At 38.8% G+C, this 14,829-nt stretch overlaps 1 protein-coding gene across 4 annotated transcripts in view; it reads right to left on the reverse strand.

Annotated features, from left to right (window-relative positions):
- Positions 1–1,592: 1,592 nt before the first annotated feature.
- Positions 1,593–14,829, reverse strand: part of ZNF800 (zinc finger protein 800) — a 29,993-nt gene continuing 16,756 nt past the window's right edge. For all 4 annotated transcript variants that reach the window (XM_027679197.1, XM_027679196.1, XM_027679198.1 and 1 more), the window contains exons 6-7: positions 1,877–2,045; positions 1,593–1,772 (exon numbers count right to left, since the gene is read on the reverse strand). In XM_027679197.1, the coding sequence (XP_027534998.1) occupies positions 1,767–1,772; positions 1,877–2,045 (175 nt within the window). In that variant the 3' untranslated portion in view covers positions 1,593–1,766. The remainder of the gene's footprint in view (positions 1,773–1,876; positions 2,046–14,829) is intronic.

Raw genomic sequence — 14,829 nt, forward strand, 5'->3', positions numbered from 1 at the left:
GACGTGTGTGAATAGTTCATAAGGCTTCAGCAGTCCACAGGAGCTAGAAGAGCTTTGTCCTTGAGCTTCTTCAAAAAACCAAGAAAGTTTGGGAGAAGATTGACATTGATTTTTAAGAAATATTGGTATAATGTGGAAAGAAGAAAGAATGGAAAAAAGCTAATTAGATATTAAGAAGGTTAAAAGGGATGACCTAAAGGGATAGACTGGTATTGATCACTCACAGAATGATGGAAGGCTGATAGGGATGCCATTTGCCACAAGTAAGAGTATGGTAGCATAATTAATGTCCTTCAGTAAGAATTATAGAGAACAGACTTTGTCACACAAATACCATTACTGGAGGAGATTAGAAGTTTAGGTGATAAAGTAAATTATACTGACATAACTGGCTTTAACAAGTATTTTACATCATACCGAAGGATCTTCTGTTTAAAAACAAGTTTTGTACCAAAAAAAAGTATAGAGTTATAAGAAAAATAAGCTGAAAAAACTTCATAAGATTATCTAGTTCATCATCCAGTTGCAGATTCTTGAATATAAAATGGATTTCAAATGAAAATTGGATTTATACATTTCTAAACAGAAGTATTTCAAATGGTGTTGCACAGAGTTTCTATTCTTGGCTCAACAATATGAAATACCTTTACTATTGAACTGAATACAAAAGAATCACTGCAGCTAAGTACAAACTCTGGCAGCATGCAAAATTATAAGCATGGGTCAGCTCCACATAGAGGCTGTGGTGCTTGAAGTGCTACTTTCATTCAAACAAAGAATTTAGGTCAAATATCCAGATATGGAAAAGGAGTATCCTGTAGTTCAACGATTTAGAGAAGAACTCTGGTTTAAGGGAAATGGAAAATGAAAAATAAGCTCATAACATGACTGTGTGATTATAAGGGCTAGTATGATCTTCAAATGTGTAAATAAGAATGAATCTGCTACAAGTAGGACAACTGCATACTGCCCAACTGAGATGAGCTAATTGGGATTTTATTTTTCTGACATTCTCCATCAGAAAATTCAATATTCTCAGAGGGAGGTGGAATTTAAATACATCCCTTTAAAAAAAGTGGCAAAAGGTTTTGATTTTCATGCCACTTCTCTTGTGTTTTTAAATATACATGATTTGGTTTTAAATTTAATATGCTCTTTGCATCTTAGGTGCCATCGCATGTTAAAAATTTTAAAAATAAAACTCTTAAAAGTCAAACTGTAATGAGATGTCTCATGTTTGCTGTAAGATTACTTTTGAGCCTGCAGTTGTAGAAATTGTTAATATCTCCTCTTTTTTTCTGATTTGGCAGAGAGAATTTCTGAAATCCCATATCTTCTGTCAGCTGAGATTGTAATTCAAATACTGGAACCTGAGTGCAATGTCAGTATTTTAGGAATATAGAAAGCCAAGAAATGTTATAAACAAACCACAAGAAGGATCTGAAGTTGGATTTCTTAACAACACAGCTTAAAAACAAGGGTTTGGATGTTTCCTTAGCTTACTAGACCAACAGAAGTATAGCAAGATCTAACATGAGAATCACAAGCCAAAGAACCTCTAATTAAAATTAAGAGAACATTTATTACCCATTGGAACAACTAAATTGGGATTACCATAAGTCAGTAATTTTTTGGAGCCTCTAGGATGACATACTTTCCTGAAAGGCATGCTTGCAGCTCTGTTACAAACACAGGACTCAATAATGCATTTCTGCACGGACATTCTGCAGCTCATACTGTGCGGGAGGTTCTCACAGCTCCTGGGTTTAATTCTATGAATATGGGAAAAGAAAAAAAAGCAGGAATCCATCACTGCTCAGGTCAGGCATCTGCCTTCTGTAACCAACACATATTTGCAAGAATGAGCATCAGTTACCAAAGGGTTCAACAGGGAGGAAAGGGGCCAGGGTCTGCAGTACAAAGCACTCACTGAAGACAAGTGATGATCTGCACAGAAGGAGATACGCGAAAACAAGCACAGCCATACAGGTACAGCACTATGGGCAAAGCACTTTTGATCTCCCCTCAGACTTTCTTTGCAAGTGCTAAAAAGAAAAAAAAGATTAGCAGATTCCTTTTAACGGTAATAAATCAAATTATAGGGGGGGTTGTCTGAACAGGACCCAATGGGCAAAATTACTTCAGGCCATAGCTCAATAATATCTCAGGGGCAGGGGGCAAAGAGGTAAAACCTGAAGTACAAAGAACTAAAAGGAAAAGATTATCAACACACACCATGCTTCAACACACTGAACACTAGATATCGCAAGAAAGACCCCTTCCCATGCAGATCATCGTCACCTTCCTCTGACTCAGCTTCCTCCCTGCCAGTCAGTCTTTCTGCAAGGGCAACTGCAACCTCAGCTTTTTTAAAATATCTCATATGCCTGATAAATTATTCCTCTTAAATCCTTAGCAATAATTGTTTTATCTTACAGCTTCAGATTAAGATATACATTTTTGCACATTGCTAATCTTTGTATAACTCATGTTTCAGGAAAACAGACTTATTAATATTGAAAACATAAATAGAGATGAAATTGTGAAGCTCTATTACAGTATAAGAAATCTTTCTTAGTCTAGGTAAAAACTCCTCTTCTTACACAATAGATCAATCATAAGCAATTTTTTCCATTAGTATCAGATAAGCAATCATCTGCCTGATGTATTAAGAATTCAACAAATACAGCTAATCTGTATGTACTCACCTCTCTCTAGCCTTAGACTGCAATTTCTCAGACCAGAGACTGTCTTTTCCTGAATGTTTGGAAAGTGTTCAGCTAAGTGTAGGCACAGGCATAAATAAATAATAATATCATAGCCACTGGGGACACTTAAGTAAACTTACACTCTGATTTAACCATTAAGTTCCTCTTCCAAAATCCCAGATGAGCAATGACATTCAGAATTCTGCTCTTCATTTATCTTGTTTCATTAGGAGTTTCCTTCTAACAAAACAGAACTGTAACCATACACATCCTATTCATCTACTCTTTCCCCACGCACCCACCAGTGCTCAAGACAATCTCTCTTTCTCAAACGCTGTGGGACAGATTCTGTTCTATTTACTGCTTTGAAGTTCTTGTTATTTTCTTTTGAAAACACTGGGTCAGCCCGCACTTAAGAGGGAAGAACCTCAGTCTTGTTTGGAGAGTTGCTTATTGTGCTTATGGGATGCTTAAGGCAACAGATGAGGCAATGGAATCATCACATGAAACGAGAACATGCCAAGGAGCACCAAGGAGCCTGCCAGCTCAGGGAAGAACAGGAACTTCCCAGGGACAAGGAGACTGGGTAGAGTTTGCTATAACTCAGCAAGTCACTGAATTGGCTAAACCAGGGACTCACTTGAAAGAGTAGATATTGTTGCAATTTTTTAATTTCCTTTTTGTCTTTCTTAAAAGCTCTAAGTTTGCTCTATTTAAAAACTTAATTTTCTAGTTTTTATTCAATAAAGTTTGCTTTGTTTGAAGTTTAAAAAAAATGAACCACCAACCTTAGCCTAACTTTAGTTAGAATATAATATAAAAAAGACTGTCTGATGCAGAGTCCCATCAGGGATGGAAAGATGACTGCCCTCAGTGCGGTCCCCACCACGTGAGCAAGGAGGAAGGCTTTCACACTGGGAGGCTTCACTGCTGTCAGAAGTGGAGCAGTAAGTGTGAAAGGAGCAGAAAAATACGAGATATTTTGACTGGTAACAGGCCTCCTCACCTCCCCACACACCAAATGTCCTCCAGCAGGGAAGACAGGTGCAAAAGAGAACAAACAAAAGAGAATGAAGAGGGAAAGCAAAGAGCAGTCAAAAGTGAAACGAAGGATAAAGGAAAGCTGGGAGTCATGACATCACTGGTAGCAAAAGCAGAAAAACAGAGCAATGGAACTACACAAGGTCGTTTCTTCCCATCATCCAGGTAACTCAGTTATCCTAAACTGAGTCAATTAACTTCTTGTGATACTGAGTTCAAGAGCATGCTATTGCTCTCATGAGATGATGTTAGAACACCCGAGACAGATGACCAAGGTTGGAGAATGCACCAAAAGAAGAAGTCTTTCTTGCAAAATTGTATTTTCAAGGGGAAAAAAAAAAGAAGATGGCATAAATGCTCAGCTCCTCCTTAATCCTCAGCACCTGGAAATAAGAAATGCTTTTAGAAGGTAACTTCTAATGCCTCTGATCTCCTCATGAAAAATGAAAGTTAGAATGAGCCAATGCTGTAAGGTAAACACAATTTCTGTTGGTACAGCTCCAATTTTTAACTTTAAAAATATTTAAAAAAAAAACACCATAAAAAAAGAGTCACAATTGCCTTTTTTTTTTAACCACAAACCATGTCTTCATTTAAGTTTGCAGGACCTGCTGCTAGCTGAGATAAACTGTATCTCAAGAGGGACATTATAGTTGGTACGGAGGGAGTACAACATCGCAGTTTTTCTTTCCTTTTCTTCCAGTCAGTACGTCCTTTGCAAACAGACCCGAACAATATGCAATCACAAGTCACAGTTTTCAACTTCTGCATTCTTTTAGATGTCACAATTACATATGTTTCCCAAACTTAGGTACATAGAATGTAATTAATGTAACACATAAAGCCAGGAGAAAGTAAAAATTGCAATCCTGTGACCAAAAAATTCTCAAACTGTGAATCGAGGTTTGCATCTCTCCCAGAGCATTGCCATATACGAGTAAGCATCAGAACAGAAGGATGTGTCACATGGGGTTCACCAGGGGTCTGTCCTGGCTGCAATACATTCCAGTATCCATGATTCAGAGAATGCATATTAAATATACAGATGGCAAGAACCTAGAAGAAAATGAAAGTATCGCAAAGGACGAAATAATCTGGACAAAAAAGGAAGTAATGTCTGGGGGAAAAATGCTGCCCAACAGGGACAAATTGAAGATATTATAAAAGCAAATAAACCACACAAATATAGAACAGGAAACAGCTAACTAGAAAATCAGTTCTGCAGCAAAGGACCTTGAATGATACCAAATAGGAGCCAAATATAAGTCAACATCAAGCTATGACGGGTTTCTTAAGGTACCAACAGAATTATACATGCACCCAAGAGCCAGAATATAAAATGCAAAATGTGTAAAAACCCTCTGCCGCACAAGGCACAGCTGTGATACTGCCTTGTTCTCACAATACAAAAAATAAGTAAAAATTCAACTGGACCAACTGGAAAGAATGAAGAAGAGAGCTGCAAGAACAGTTGTGGGAAACATGATCTTGGAGGAAATGTAGAGCAGTGAGATTTTGAATCCAAAGAACATAAGACATGCTAACATCCCTTTAGCACATAAAACGCTGCTGCAGCGAGAGATTGAAGTTAGTTCCCTATGTTCATCCAGGAGAGAGGAAAAAGTAACAGGTCTAGATTTTAATAGCAAAGTTTCTACTTCAAGACAAGGGAATTTTCTCTGTTGGCAAGAATAATGAAATGTGGGAATGGACTGCCTGAAGAAGAGGTCTGAGAAACCCTCCTCAAAAAATTAACTGACCCTGCCTTAGAGTAAAGATAAACTCCACATGTTCCTTGCAGCCCTATCATTCTCAGCTTGCCTACATACTGCCAAAAAAACCAAAAAAAAGTTAACATCCTGCATCCTTAAAAGCAATCCCTTCATCATGACTAGCTGGCTTCTTTCACGGATTAGATAACCATGTCTTGCTGTGTTCCCATTTCTTGGCCTTCCCCAGATTAGCACATAGGCTGTACTTGGTCCAGAGTGGCTGCCCTCACTCTCCAATTTCCTGTGCATATGCCAGGGCTGTTTCTGCTTTCCCTGAGCAATGTTCTACTGAGGATACAAAAGCCTTTATGGATGATTAATAGCTAGCTTTCAAGGCTTAATGATTTGGCTTAGAAACTACATCTTATAGATCAGTCAGCTAATCTAGATCTTGGCCAGCTTCTGTTCTGCTCTTTCCAAGAGTCAGATTGAATATTCAGCTCGACACCTCTCTTACTTTCAGTCATTTTTCTCCATTGTTAACCATCTATTCAGACAACTATTCGCAAGTTGCACCACTTTGCTCAACAGATCATTACCAGCACATTCCCAATGGGTAAGCAGAGAAACCTTAGACCTTGACCAAAACAAACTGTCACTAAAGATACAGAAATAATTCAGGAATTAGTCCTGTTTCCCAGTTCTGTTTATTCTAGTTTCCAGTTTTCAGCTCTGCAAGGATGAGACTGCATTTTATCTAAGGGAGAACACACCATTTTACTACACATTGCATGTATACAATTCCAAACAGCAGAAGTTCCTTCCTTCTGTTACTGAAAGAAAGATGAATAATAATGTTAAAATTAGTTACAGCCAGTATGTGGTAGATGGACTGTTGCCATATGGTGGTTACGTAAATTAAATGACACAATAAGAATCTAGCATTTATAAGGAACTTTTGCATACTACAAAAACCGCACCTGCCTGTGCAATACCTATGACATCCCATTTATGGGAAAAGATGACATCAAAAATTTGGGATTTTTTCTGAGACTCTGAACAACTATTTCAAGGAAAACACAAGCTTCTTATTTACCTAACATACAAAGAATATCAAATCCAGTCACCACTCCTGTGTGTTACACAAAGTAGTCTCCAATTAAACATGTATCTTGGTAAAATTATCTTCCAACACCACATGGCTGTGTTGCTTGTCTGGAAAGGTGACTGACTGTACTTCAGGGATGATTTAAATGCCCAAATTTAGGGCAAAGATGACTTCTGTCTGAAAACTGCCAAAGCCACCTATCTTGTCCCTTGACTAGACAGGGAATTTAGGATCAGCTTTAGGAGTTCTGATACTCTGTGTGTTTGTCATTGAGACATATAATGGGGGGACAGGTGGGCAAGATGCTTCCCAGCCACCATTGATCAGTAAACTTCAAATATATTCAAGAGCCAGCATTTCAGACTCCATATGTAGCTATAATGTAGCAAAGTGTATAATTTAAAATACCTAATTTTTTTATTATTTCAACAGACAGGGACAATAAGTATCAAAAGAAACAGATAATTGGATCAGAAATCAAAAAACAGTTTCTTCTGAATCTGAGTCACTATATTAAGAGACCAGCTCTCATTTCTCAGGTTATATTGAAAGGATAGCTCCTGCTATGAAAAATAAAAGTTGAAATTAATTATGGAATATAACAGTTTCATGAATCCTTGACATACAGCACAGATTAGATTCCAGACTCCTACTGTCCCATCACACAAAACCATGAATATTTTTTCACTAACCATATGCACAGAGGCTAATTAACACAAAATCCTTTTTCCTTACTGCGAAAGGAGTCTTTGGGCTTTATTAGAAGAACAAGAAAGCAATTAACTAAAGATTAAAGGGGTTCCATCTGCATGAAGCATGATAGAGATTGCCAAAAGGAGCAGGAGACAGGTAACAGAGGATATAACAAAAGAGGAGGGGGAGGGGGGAGGAATGAGCAACAGAAGGTTAATACTAAAATCACGACTGGAGATCTTTCTCAGTAACCTGTTGGAAGTCAGCCAGAAGGGATAGCTGTAATGTAGGCACAAGCTTAGGCAAAAGTCTATGGCCTCCTCTGTTTAGGTCAGATTATCTGATCATAATAGTACTGTTCAGCCTCATAAATCTAAATTACAGCTATATGAAGGCAGAAGTGAATACTAAGCACAAAATCAAGGAAAGGTTTAAATCTAAGTTGGACTAAACCCCTAACATTATTGTCATGACAGCAGAGGCAGTAGGTAAAAGGCATTAACTTCATTATTGACATCTCTGGCCAAGTATTTACCCTTCTCTCAGTCTTCACAGGAAGTGATATGTCTCACAGGGAGTAGCTGCTTGGCATCTTTCTGAAGAAAGACTACGGGACAACTTCGCCAAAATTATCATCCTCTTTGACTCTCCTATCTTAGGGTAACACTGGATTTATAATATATGATCTCCTCATACAGATTTCTAGCATTGAAACATTATTTAAAAGCCATAAAAGTTGAACAGCCCTGACTGAGTGGATCTAATATAGCTGTTTACCAGCACAACCTGATGGAGTTGGAAGTCTCAACTTATAAACACAATCTGGCCCTTCTGGCCTAAGACAAATTGCAATACATACTAACTGGCTTACTTCTGTCAACATAAAAGTTGGCATGTATCTGAAGTCTTCCCTTGCAGTGGGTCCTACAGGATTGGGAAGGGGAAAAAGGGAGGTATGAACTCCTCAGAAGGTCAGTAAGTCTCAGGGGGTCCCCAGGTCCTTTGACACGCACTGCTAGAGTGGTCAAAGGTCCTGTCATGAACACTCATATTAGAGTACATATTAGATCTGCTTAAAAGTGTGTTTTGATGGAAAGATGCAAATGCAAACTACACTGATGAGCATGTCATGTGGCTCCTACAACAGCACGGATGGATCTATCTGCCTGGAGCTCCATGAAAGACTGCATCCAAAAATGGGTGCTGTTGTGTAGGTCACCATGGCTCACATGCTCTCAGTGACTGGAGGGAAAACCAGTCACCACAGGGCCCCTTAGAGATCACTGAAAGCTGAGCATTCCTTAAAAATATGTACTAGTCTGGTGGATCAGCTGGCAACAAAACCATGACAGTGAACCTGGCAGGTGGAGCATCCTGTTAATTCATTTCCCCTGCAGATAAAATTAGTCTTTATGTTGGATGAACAGCTTCTCCCTAATGACTCTATCTGGCCATCACTGATATTACCAGAATCACAACAGTAACCCAAAAGGAAAAGCCTATTCACATATCAATTCTCTTTTCTCTTGAGACAAAATGGAAGAATTTAATGGAATAGTGTGTCATCTTTGTTAAGAACTACAGGGCACCACTTGTCTATAAGAAACTACTCAACTGCTGTTTTCAGCTAAAACAGAAAGATCTGCAAATCCCAAAAGAACAGAAAGGACTGAAAGTTCATGCTGGTACTGCTAGGATTTCACTCACCTTAAGCAATACACAGTCTGCAGTAGGAAAATAATAATCTATTCTAACATGGATGCGACTCAAATAACTTCCTATGCCATCAGATGTCTCTTAAAAACATCTAGTTGCTAGGTGTATGCTGTACTTGCAACAGCTGTACAGGGACAATGGGGGGATTGATATGAGGATGGAACAGTCCTCCAACTAAAACTCTTCAGAGCCTGGAGCATACTCTTTACTCTACAGAGCTGAAGCTTGAGATATTGCATATTCCAAGCTTAGAATGAGCAAGAGATCTGACTTCATTGAAAGGGGCTGTCTGCAAGCAGAGATAAACTGATGGCCAAAAGAGGAAAGGCATTCCTGGGAATTGCAAATGACATATCTTTCCTTTTTCTCACAAAGAGCCGTGGTGCCAAGGAAGCTGGACGAAATATTGCATTAGTTGCAGGTGCTGCAGGCAGCGAAGGGCTGGGCTACAGCAAGAACACCCCAGTAAGCAGCACAGAAGAAGCTGGGAACTGAGGTGATCACGATATCAGTGAGCCAGCCAGTCTCCTCACTAACTCAATGCACTTACACAGTGCCCATGCAGTGCTAAGTTTTGGTGTGCAGTCTAAGCATTCAAGATTTCTGGATGTTCAGAATTGCAGATATAACCGCTGCAGAGCGCTCATTTGCAGCAAACCCATCATGTCACATAAACATTAAATTTAAGCTGTGCACTGTGTGGATCCAATAAATCTGACACAAAGAGCTACAGAGTGCTCGCACATGCAAATGGGCCCGCAGACAACTGATCGGCATCCATGCATTAAATCCCATATGTCCTGAAGAGGTCTGGTTTGACTGTATACAAACAGAATAACGGAGCTCACTGCATATGTTTTCATTAGTACACATAAACATTTCTTCCCAGGCAGAATTATAAGCTGTGAAAATGAGGGGCTCTGATGTGGCACTACTGGTTTTAGCCATCATCCAAGAAGAGTCACTATACTGGTTTACCAACCTGTATATACCTCATTATAGCTACCAACACAGTATTGTATTCCCTGCAGTCACTGCTCAGAATATGAGAGATACTGAGATATTTTCCATTTTGAAGAAGAAAAAAAAAAGACAAAAAGACATACCAAAACCACACAAATACTCCTTTGGAAAATACATTAACTGTTTTTTAATTAATATTATTCCTTTTCTTTTGACAGAAGCTTTGTTAACTTGACCGGTTAGGTGGTTGTCCTTATCAAATGTGTAAAAGAGATGGTATCTATCTGTAGACATGACCCATGTTTCTCCTCTCCGAATGATAAGTCTGAAATAGAATAGAAATCAAGGTCTGAAAACAACATGTTTATAGATTTATGTTATTATGCTAAACAACAAAACAATGCAAAAATTTCTGTTTATGATATGTCTTCCACCATCCCCAAGATACAGGTTCTGTATTTTAAAAGGTGGAGGTAATTTTGTGTTCATCATTTTGCTTTTTAAATGTAGAGGTAAGTTAAATGAATCTTGGAGGATGTAAAAGGCATTATTAAAGTACAATTCCTCTCTTCATATTCAGTAAGGGACTCAATAACAGCACTGAGTTTAAATGCTATCGAGCTGCACAGATTCTTGATGCCCTAATTTTGAGAGAGTATCTCAGCAGATGCCACCTACTCCTGTTACAAGGCATTGTCCCCAGATATCCCACAGCCCTGGGGACAAAAAATAAATGCAATCAAGCAAACAAAGTCTTCATCCTTACAAACATCACTCAAGAATTTCAGATGTCACAACCTAGGAACTGCTTAGAGAAATCGCATTAATGTCTCATTCCTATGTCACAGACTTGACTAAGGCCAACTTTTCCACAGTAACCTGTCTCTGCTTTTTGAATAGCTACCTCTTTTTCCAAGGATGTGCTTACGGAAAGAGGCTGTACTAAAAATACTTGTGGATTTGCCATCTTCAAAACGCCTGTCGAGGTCTCTCAAGATAGCAGGCTGCCTGCTGCCATCTCGCGGCAGCTCCGCCCAGCTCAGCCCTGCAGCACCCAGTCGCTCGGGGGGCAGGTAGAGGGAACAGGAACATTGGAAAGACCTTTTTTGAAAACAGTTACAACACAAAACTGAAATGACCGCTTTTCATTAGTTTCGCTGAAAATCACAGCAGCAGGAGCTCAGGCAGCACAGGTTGACTGCCCACCTCGCCTTTTCCATCCCAGAAAAGAACCAAGGTGCGCAGGTGGGCCGCGGGTATTGTTGGGTTTCCTTGATACTGGCTCCCCACCCACATTCAGACTCCTTCCTCAAAAGTCACTGCAGACCTAAAAAACTTTATTTCTCACCAACTCTAAGCTGCCTTCACAGCAAGATTTTCTGCTGCTCTGCTTGCAGCCACTGCTACAAAAGCAAGATTCCTTCCTGGCTCAGGGTCTTCAGACTCCTCTTCCAAAGTCTCCCTGGTCCAGGGAACAGGACGTGGCAGTATTGCAGTTTATAGACACAGTCTAATAACAATAATAGCCCTACTACCCTTCCTGTCCACACACAAAACACTTGCCCAAAGCCTTTGACTCTTTATATCAAACTAAAGACAAAATTAGTTTTTAAGGCTGTGAATGCTGCAGGGCAGGAATGATCTTGTTCCTCTCACATGCACTTAGTATAAGGCAGTTCAAACAAATACACTAGCCTCAAAGGCTTTCATGAGTCTTGCCATAGTTACCTTGTTACTCTGATTAATTTTATTTATTGATTCATTTATTTTTGCTCCAAAGATAAAAAGAAAGTGTAGGCCCACAGGCAGCAAGTCCCTACCTAGCAGAGAAACCAGGATTTCTTAATAATTTGAAGTTAATTACACTTTACCATTCACCGTCTCAGAACAAGTTAATGACTAGGGAGAAAACAATTCAAGGGCACCAAACCTCACCTGAATTAAAAAAAAAAAAAAAAAAAAAAAAAAAAGAGAGAGAAAAATAAACACTTCAGATTCAGGCACACAGAAACAGTGAGAAAATACGGCTAGACAGGGCCAGAAGTTTTCAAGCCATTTATCAGGTGTCTAGTGCAGGGAGAGAAATATTACTCCTGGCAACTGTTTCTCTAATCTATTTTTAAAGGCATAAATATAAGAGGATCCACATTGTTCCTGCCTGGATCTCTCCCATCTCTGCCTTGCCTCTTTCAAAATCACCTTCTAGGAGACTCCATAACCCAAATCAGTGGTGCTTGTATCATCTCACTCTCTAGAAAAAAAATCACTGGCCCTACACTATCACAGGTTAAGTGGTTTCAAGGCAGTTTTCAAAATATGAACAAACAAACAAAAAATTCTACTTCAAAAAATTAAGTTATTAAAAAGCTAACATAGTAAGCAGACAAATAATAATTTAGCATAACTTAACCACAGCCAAACAGTTAAATGTTAAAAATTGAACTGGGAACTACACAGGTGAGTAATGGAAACACAAAAATGAAAGGAAACATCTCCTACAAGGGAAGAAGCTTTCAATGAAAGAATGAATCATCCTACAGCTGTGCTACAGTAGCTATCAAAGCTACATAGTTTTATCTTTTCCTCCTTTAAGAGATTTTCACTCACATAATAAGCCTTGCCCCTCAAAACCAGCTTAAAAATATATTAGGAATTCTACCACTTTTAGATTACATTGCCCTGCATTACACTGTTGTAGGCATTAGAAACCAATCCACTGAGATGAGAAAATTAGCTGTAGGATACAAAAATATTTTCTTCTGTTTTTCAAGATGCAGAAGCATCTTAGTCCGTTATCAGTCTTGTCCTGAAGCCAAGAACGCTAATACTTCGCTGGCCATTTTTTACCACTGTGGGTCAGACCACGGCTGTGCATGCATTCAAAGAGTTTCAGGGACATCCTCCATGCTTCTGAGTATATGTTTTTCCAAGATGAAATTTCTTTTTGAAAGAAAGTCTCACTCAAAACATAACTGAGTACCTGACTCTGCATTGCTGCAATCAGCTAGTTGCCTTAACATTTACAGAGATAAAACAAGGAAAACAAACATCCTATCACTGCACCCCAATGAGGTAACTGTAAACTGAAAGACAGCTTACTGAAAACAGAAATTTGGAAACAGCTCTTCAAAGTGGAATATTTCCAATATCACTCTGCATAGCAGAAAAACAAATTCTAAAGTTAGAATCATGAAATAATGGTAAGTAAACTGTAACTCAAAATAGCCAATGTCAGATGAAGTACAATCTATGAGATATTTGCATGTTGTTACTCTGAAGAAACAATGGCTTGTGCAAATTGAACTGATTCCAGCCTGAGCTTCAGGACATTATTGACGCTTAAGAAAATAGTTCCTTCAATCTTTAAGTGTCAAAGACTATTTTCACAATGTCTAATTTATTAATAGTTCCAAGCATGTTCCCAACATACTTTCTATACCAGCTGCAACCATTTAACTTACAGGAATCTGCAATATGAGTTGGCTTCAGTTCCTAGGAATGACACTGCAGTCAAAACTCTTTAAAAGATGTTTGTGCACATACCTGAGGCATCCAATGTTCTGAAATTGTCAACACAATACACTTAAAATGGATCAATCACCATAACCAAAACCACCACCACCACACACTACTCAAACAAACAAACAAAAAAAATAACAACAAAAAAAAACCAAACCAAACCAAACCAAAACAAAGACCAAAAACACAATGCTCATGATGTCCCCAAGATATCCTCAATCACAGGCTATGGTTGTGTATATATTAAATTCTTGAAGACTCAAGTCAAAACAGTCCACCTTGGCACTCCTCTTACGTAAATATGGGACCAAAGAGAGTATACTCCTACTGCCTTATCTTGGCAACAACTTATCACATGGGGCAAGGCTGTTCCCTCAGAAGGGTGTTTCTGGTTTACCACAAGTAATTCTAGCTCTGGACACCAAAAAAGAAGAGGGTAGTCAGTGCCTATCACCGAAGATGCCCCCAACAGGCAGTTTTCTGTTTCGTTTCCAAATGGCTCTCTACAATAGCTCTGTCCCCAAGCTGTGAGGACACAGGTAATGTATAGACTACATTCAGGAAAAAAAAAAAAAAAAAAAAAAGAAAAAAAAAGAAAAAGAAAAAAAGACGCTGGGTTACCGTGGGACAACTGCTGCCACTGCCCTCAGCAAGGATGAGGATACTTGCATTGCTCCTTCCCTCAGGATAACTGGACATAGTTAGCCAGGAGACGCCTCTAGGCTGTTGGACAAACATGGGAAGGAGGGAAACTGTGATAACACTAGTGGGCTTCTAAGAGAAGCAAGAGACTTGCAGCAAAATTAAAATCTACAGTCACAGTGGAAATTTTGACCAACCTCAGAAGAGACAGCAAACAGTTGGCTGAAACTAGAAAGACCCTGAAATTTTGTCCATATTAAAAAGAATGACACCCACGTGCAAAGATGGCAAAAGGAGATTCTTTTGTTTCAACGTTTTTTACATTTAAACTGTCAGATTCTGTTCCAATACAAGGTATTATTCCTCTACTTTAATATTTTGTGTTCTAATAGCATCGATATTTCAGATTGGAAGGCTGCTGCTGTAGTAATTTGAAAGAAAATGTGAGAGTTTCACCTCAAAGCCCTGGTCAACTCAACTCCATCATTTAAAGATGGATCTATATATCCCAGTCTTCCTATCTAAATTCTCCCCACATAGTCCATTAACATTCTCTAAGCTTTCTCATTTTTATACAGATGTACTACACATGCACAATTAATTCCATGTCAGCATACCAAAAAGATCACCTCATGCATCCTTACTCATCTGCCAACTCTTATATCCTTATCCATTCCCATGTCCCACATACACACAGAAAAAAAGTATGAAGTAGCAGAGAGCAGTC

Source organism: Neopelma chrysocephalum, unplaced genomic scaffold, assembly GCF_003984885.1.
Source record: "Neopelma chrysocephalum unplaced genomic scaffold, ASM398488v2 Primary Assembly neopelma1_45, whole genome shotgun sequence".
Taxonomy (NCBI): Eukaryota; Metazoa; Chordata; class Aves; order Passeriformes; family Pipridae; genus Neopelma; species Neopelma chrysocephalum.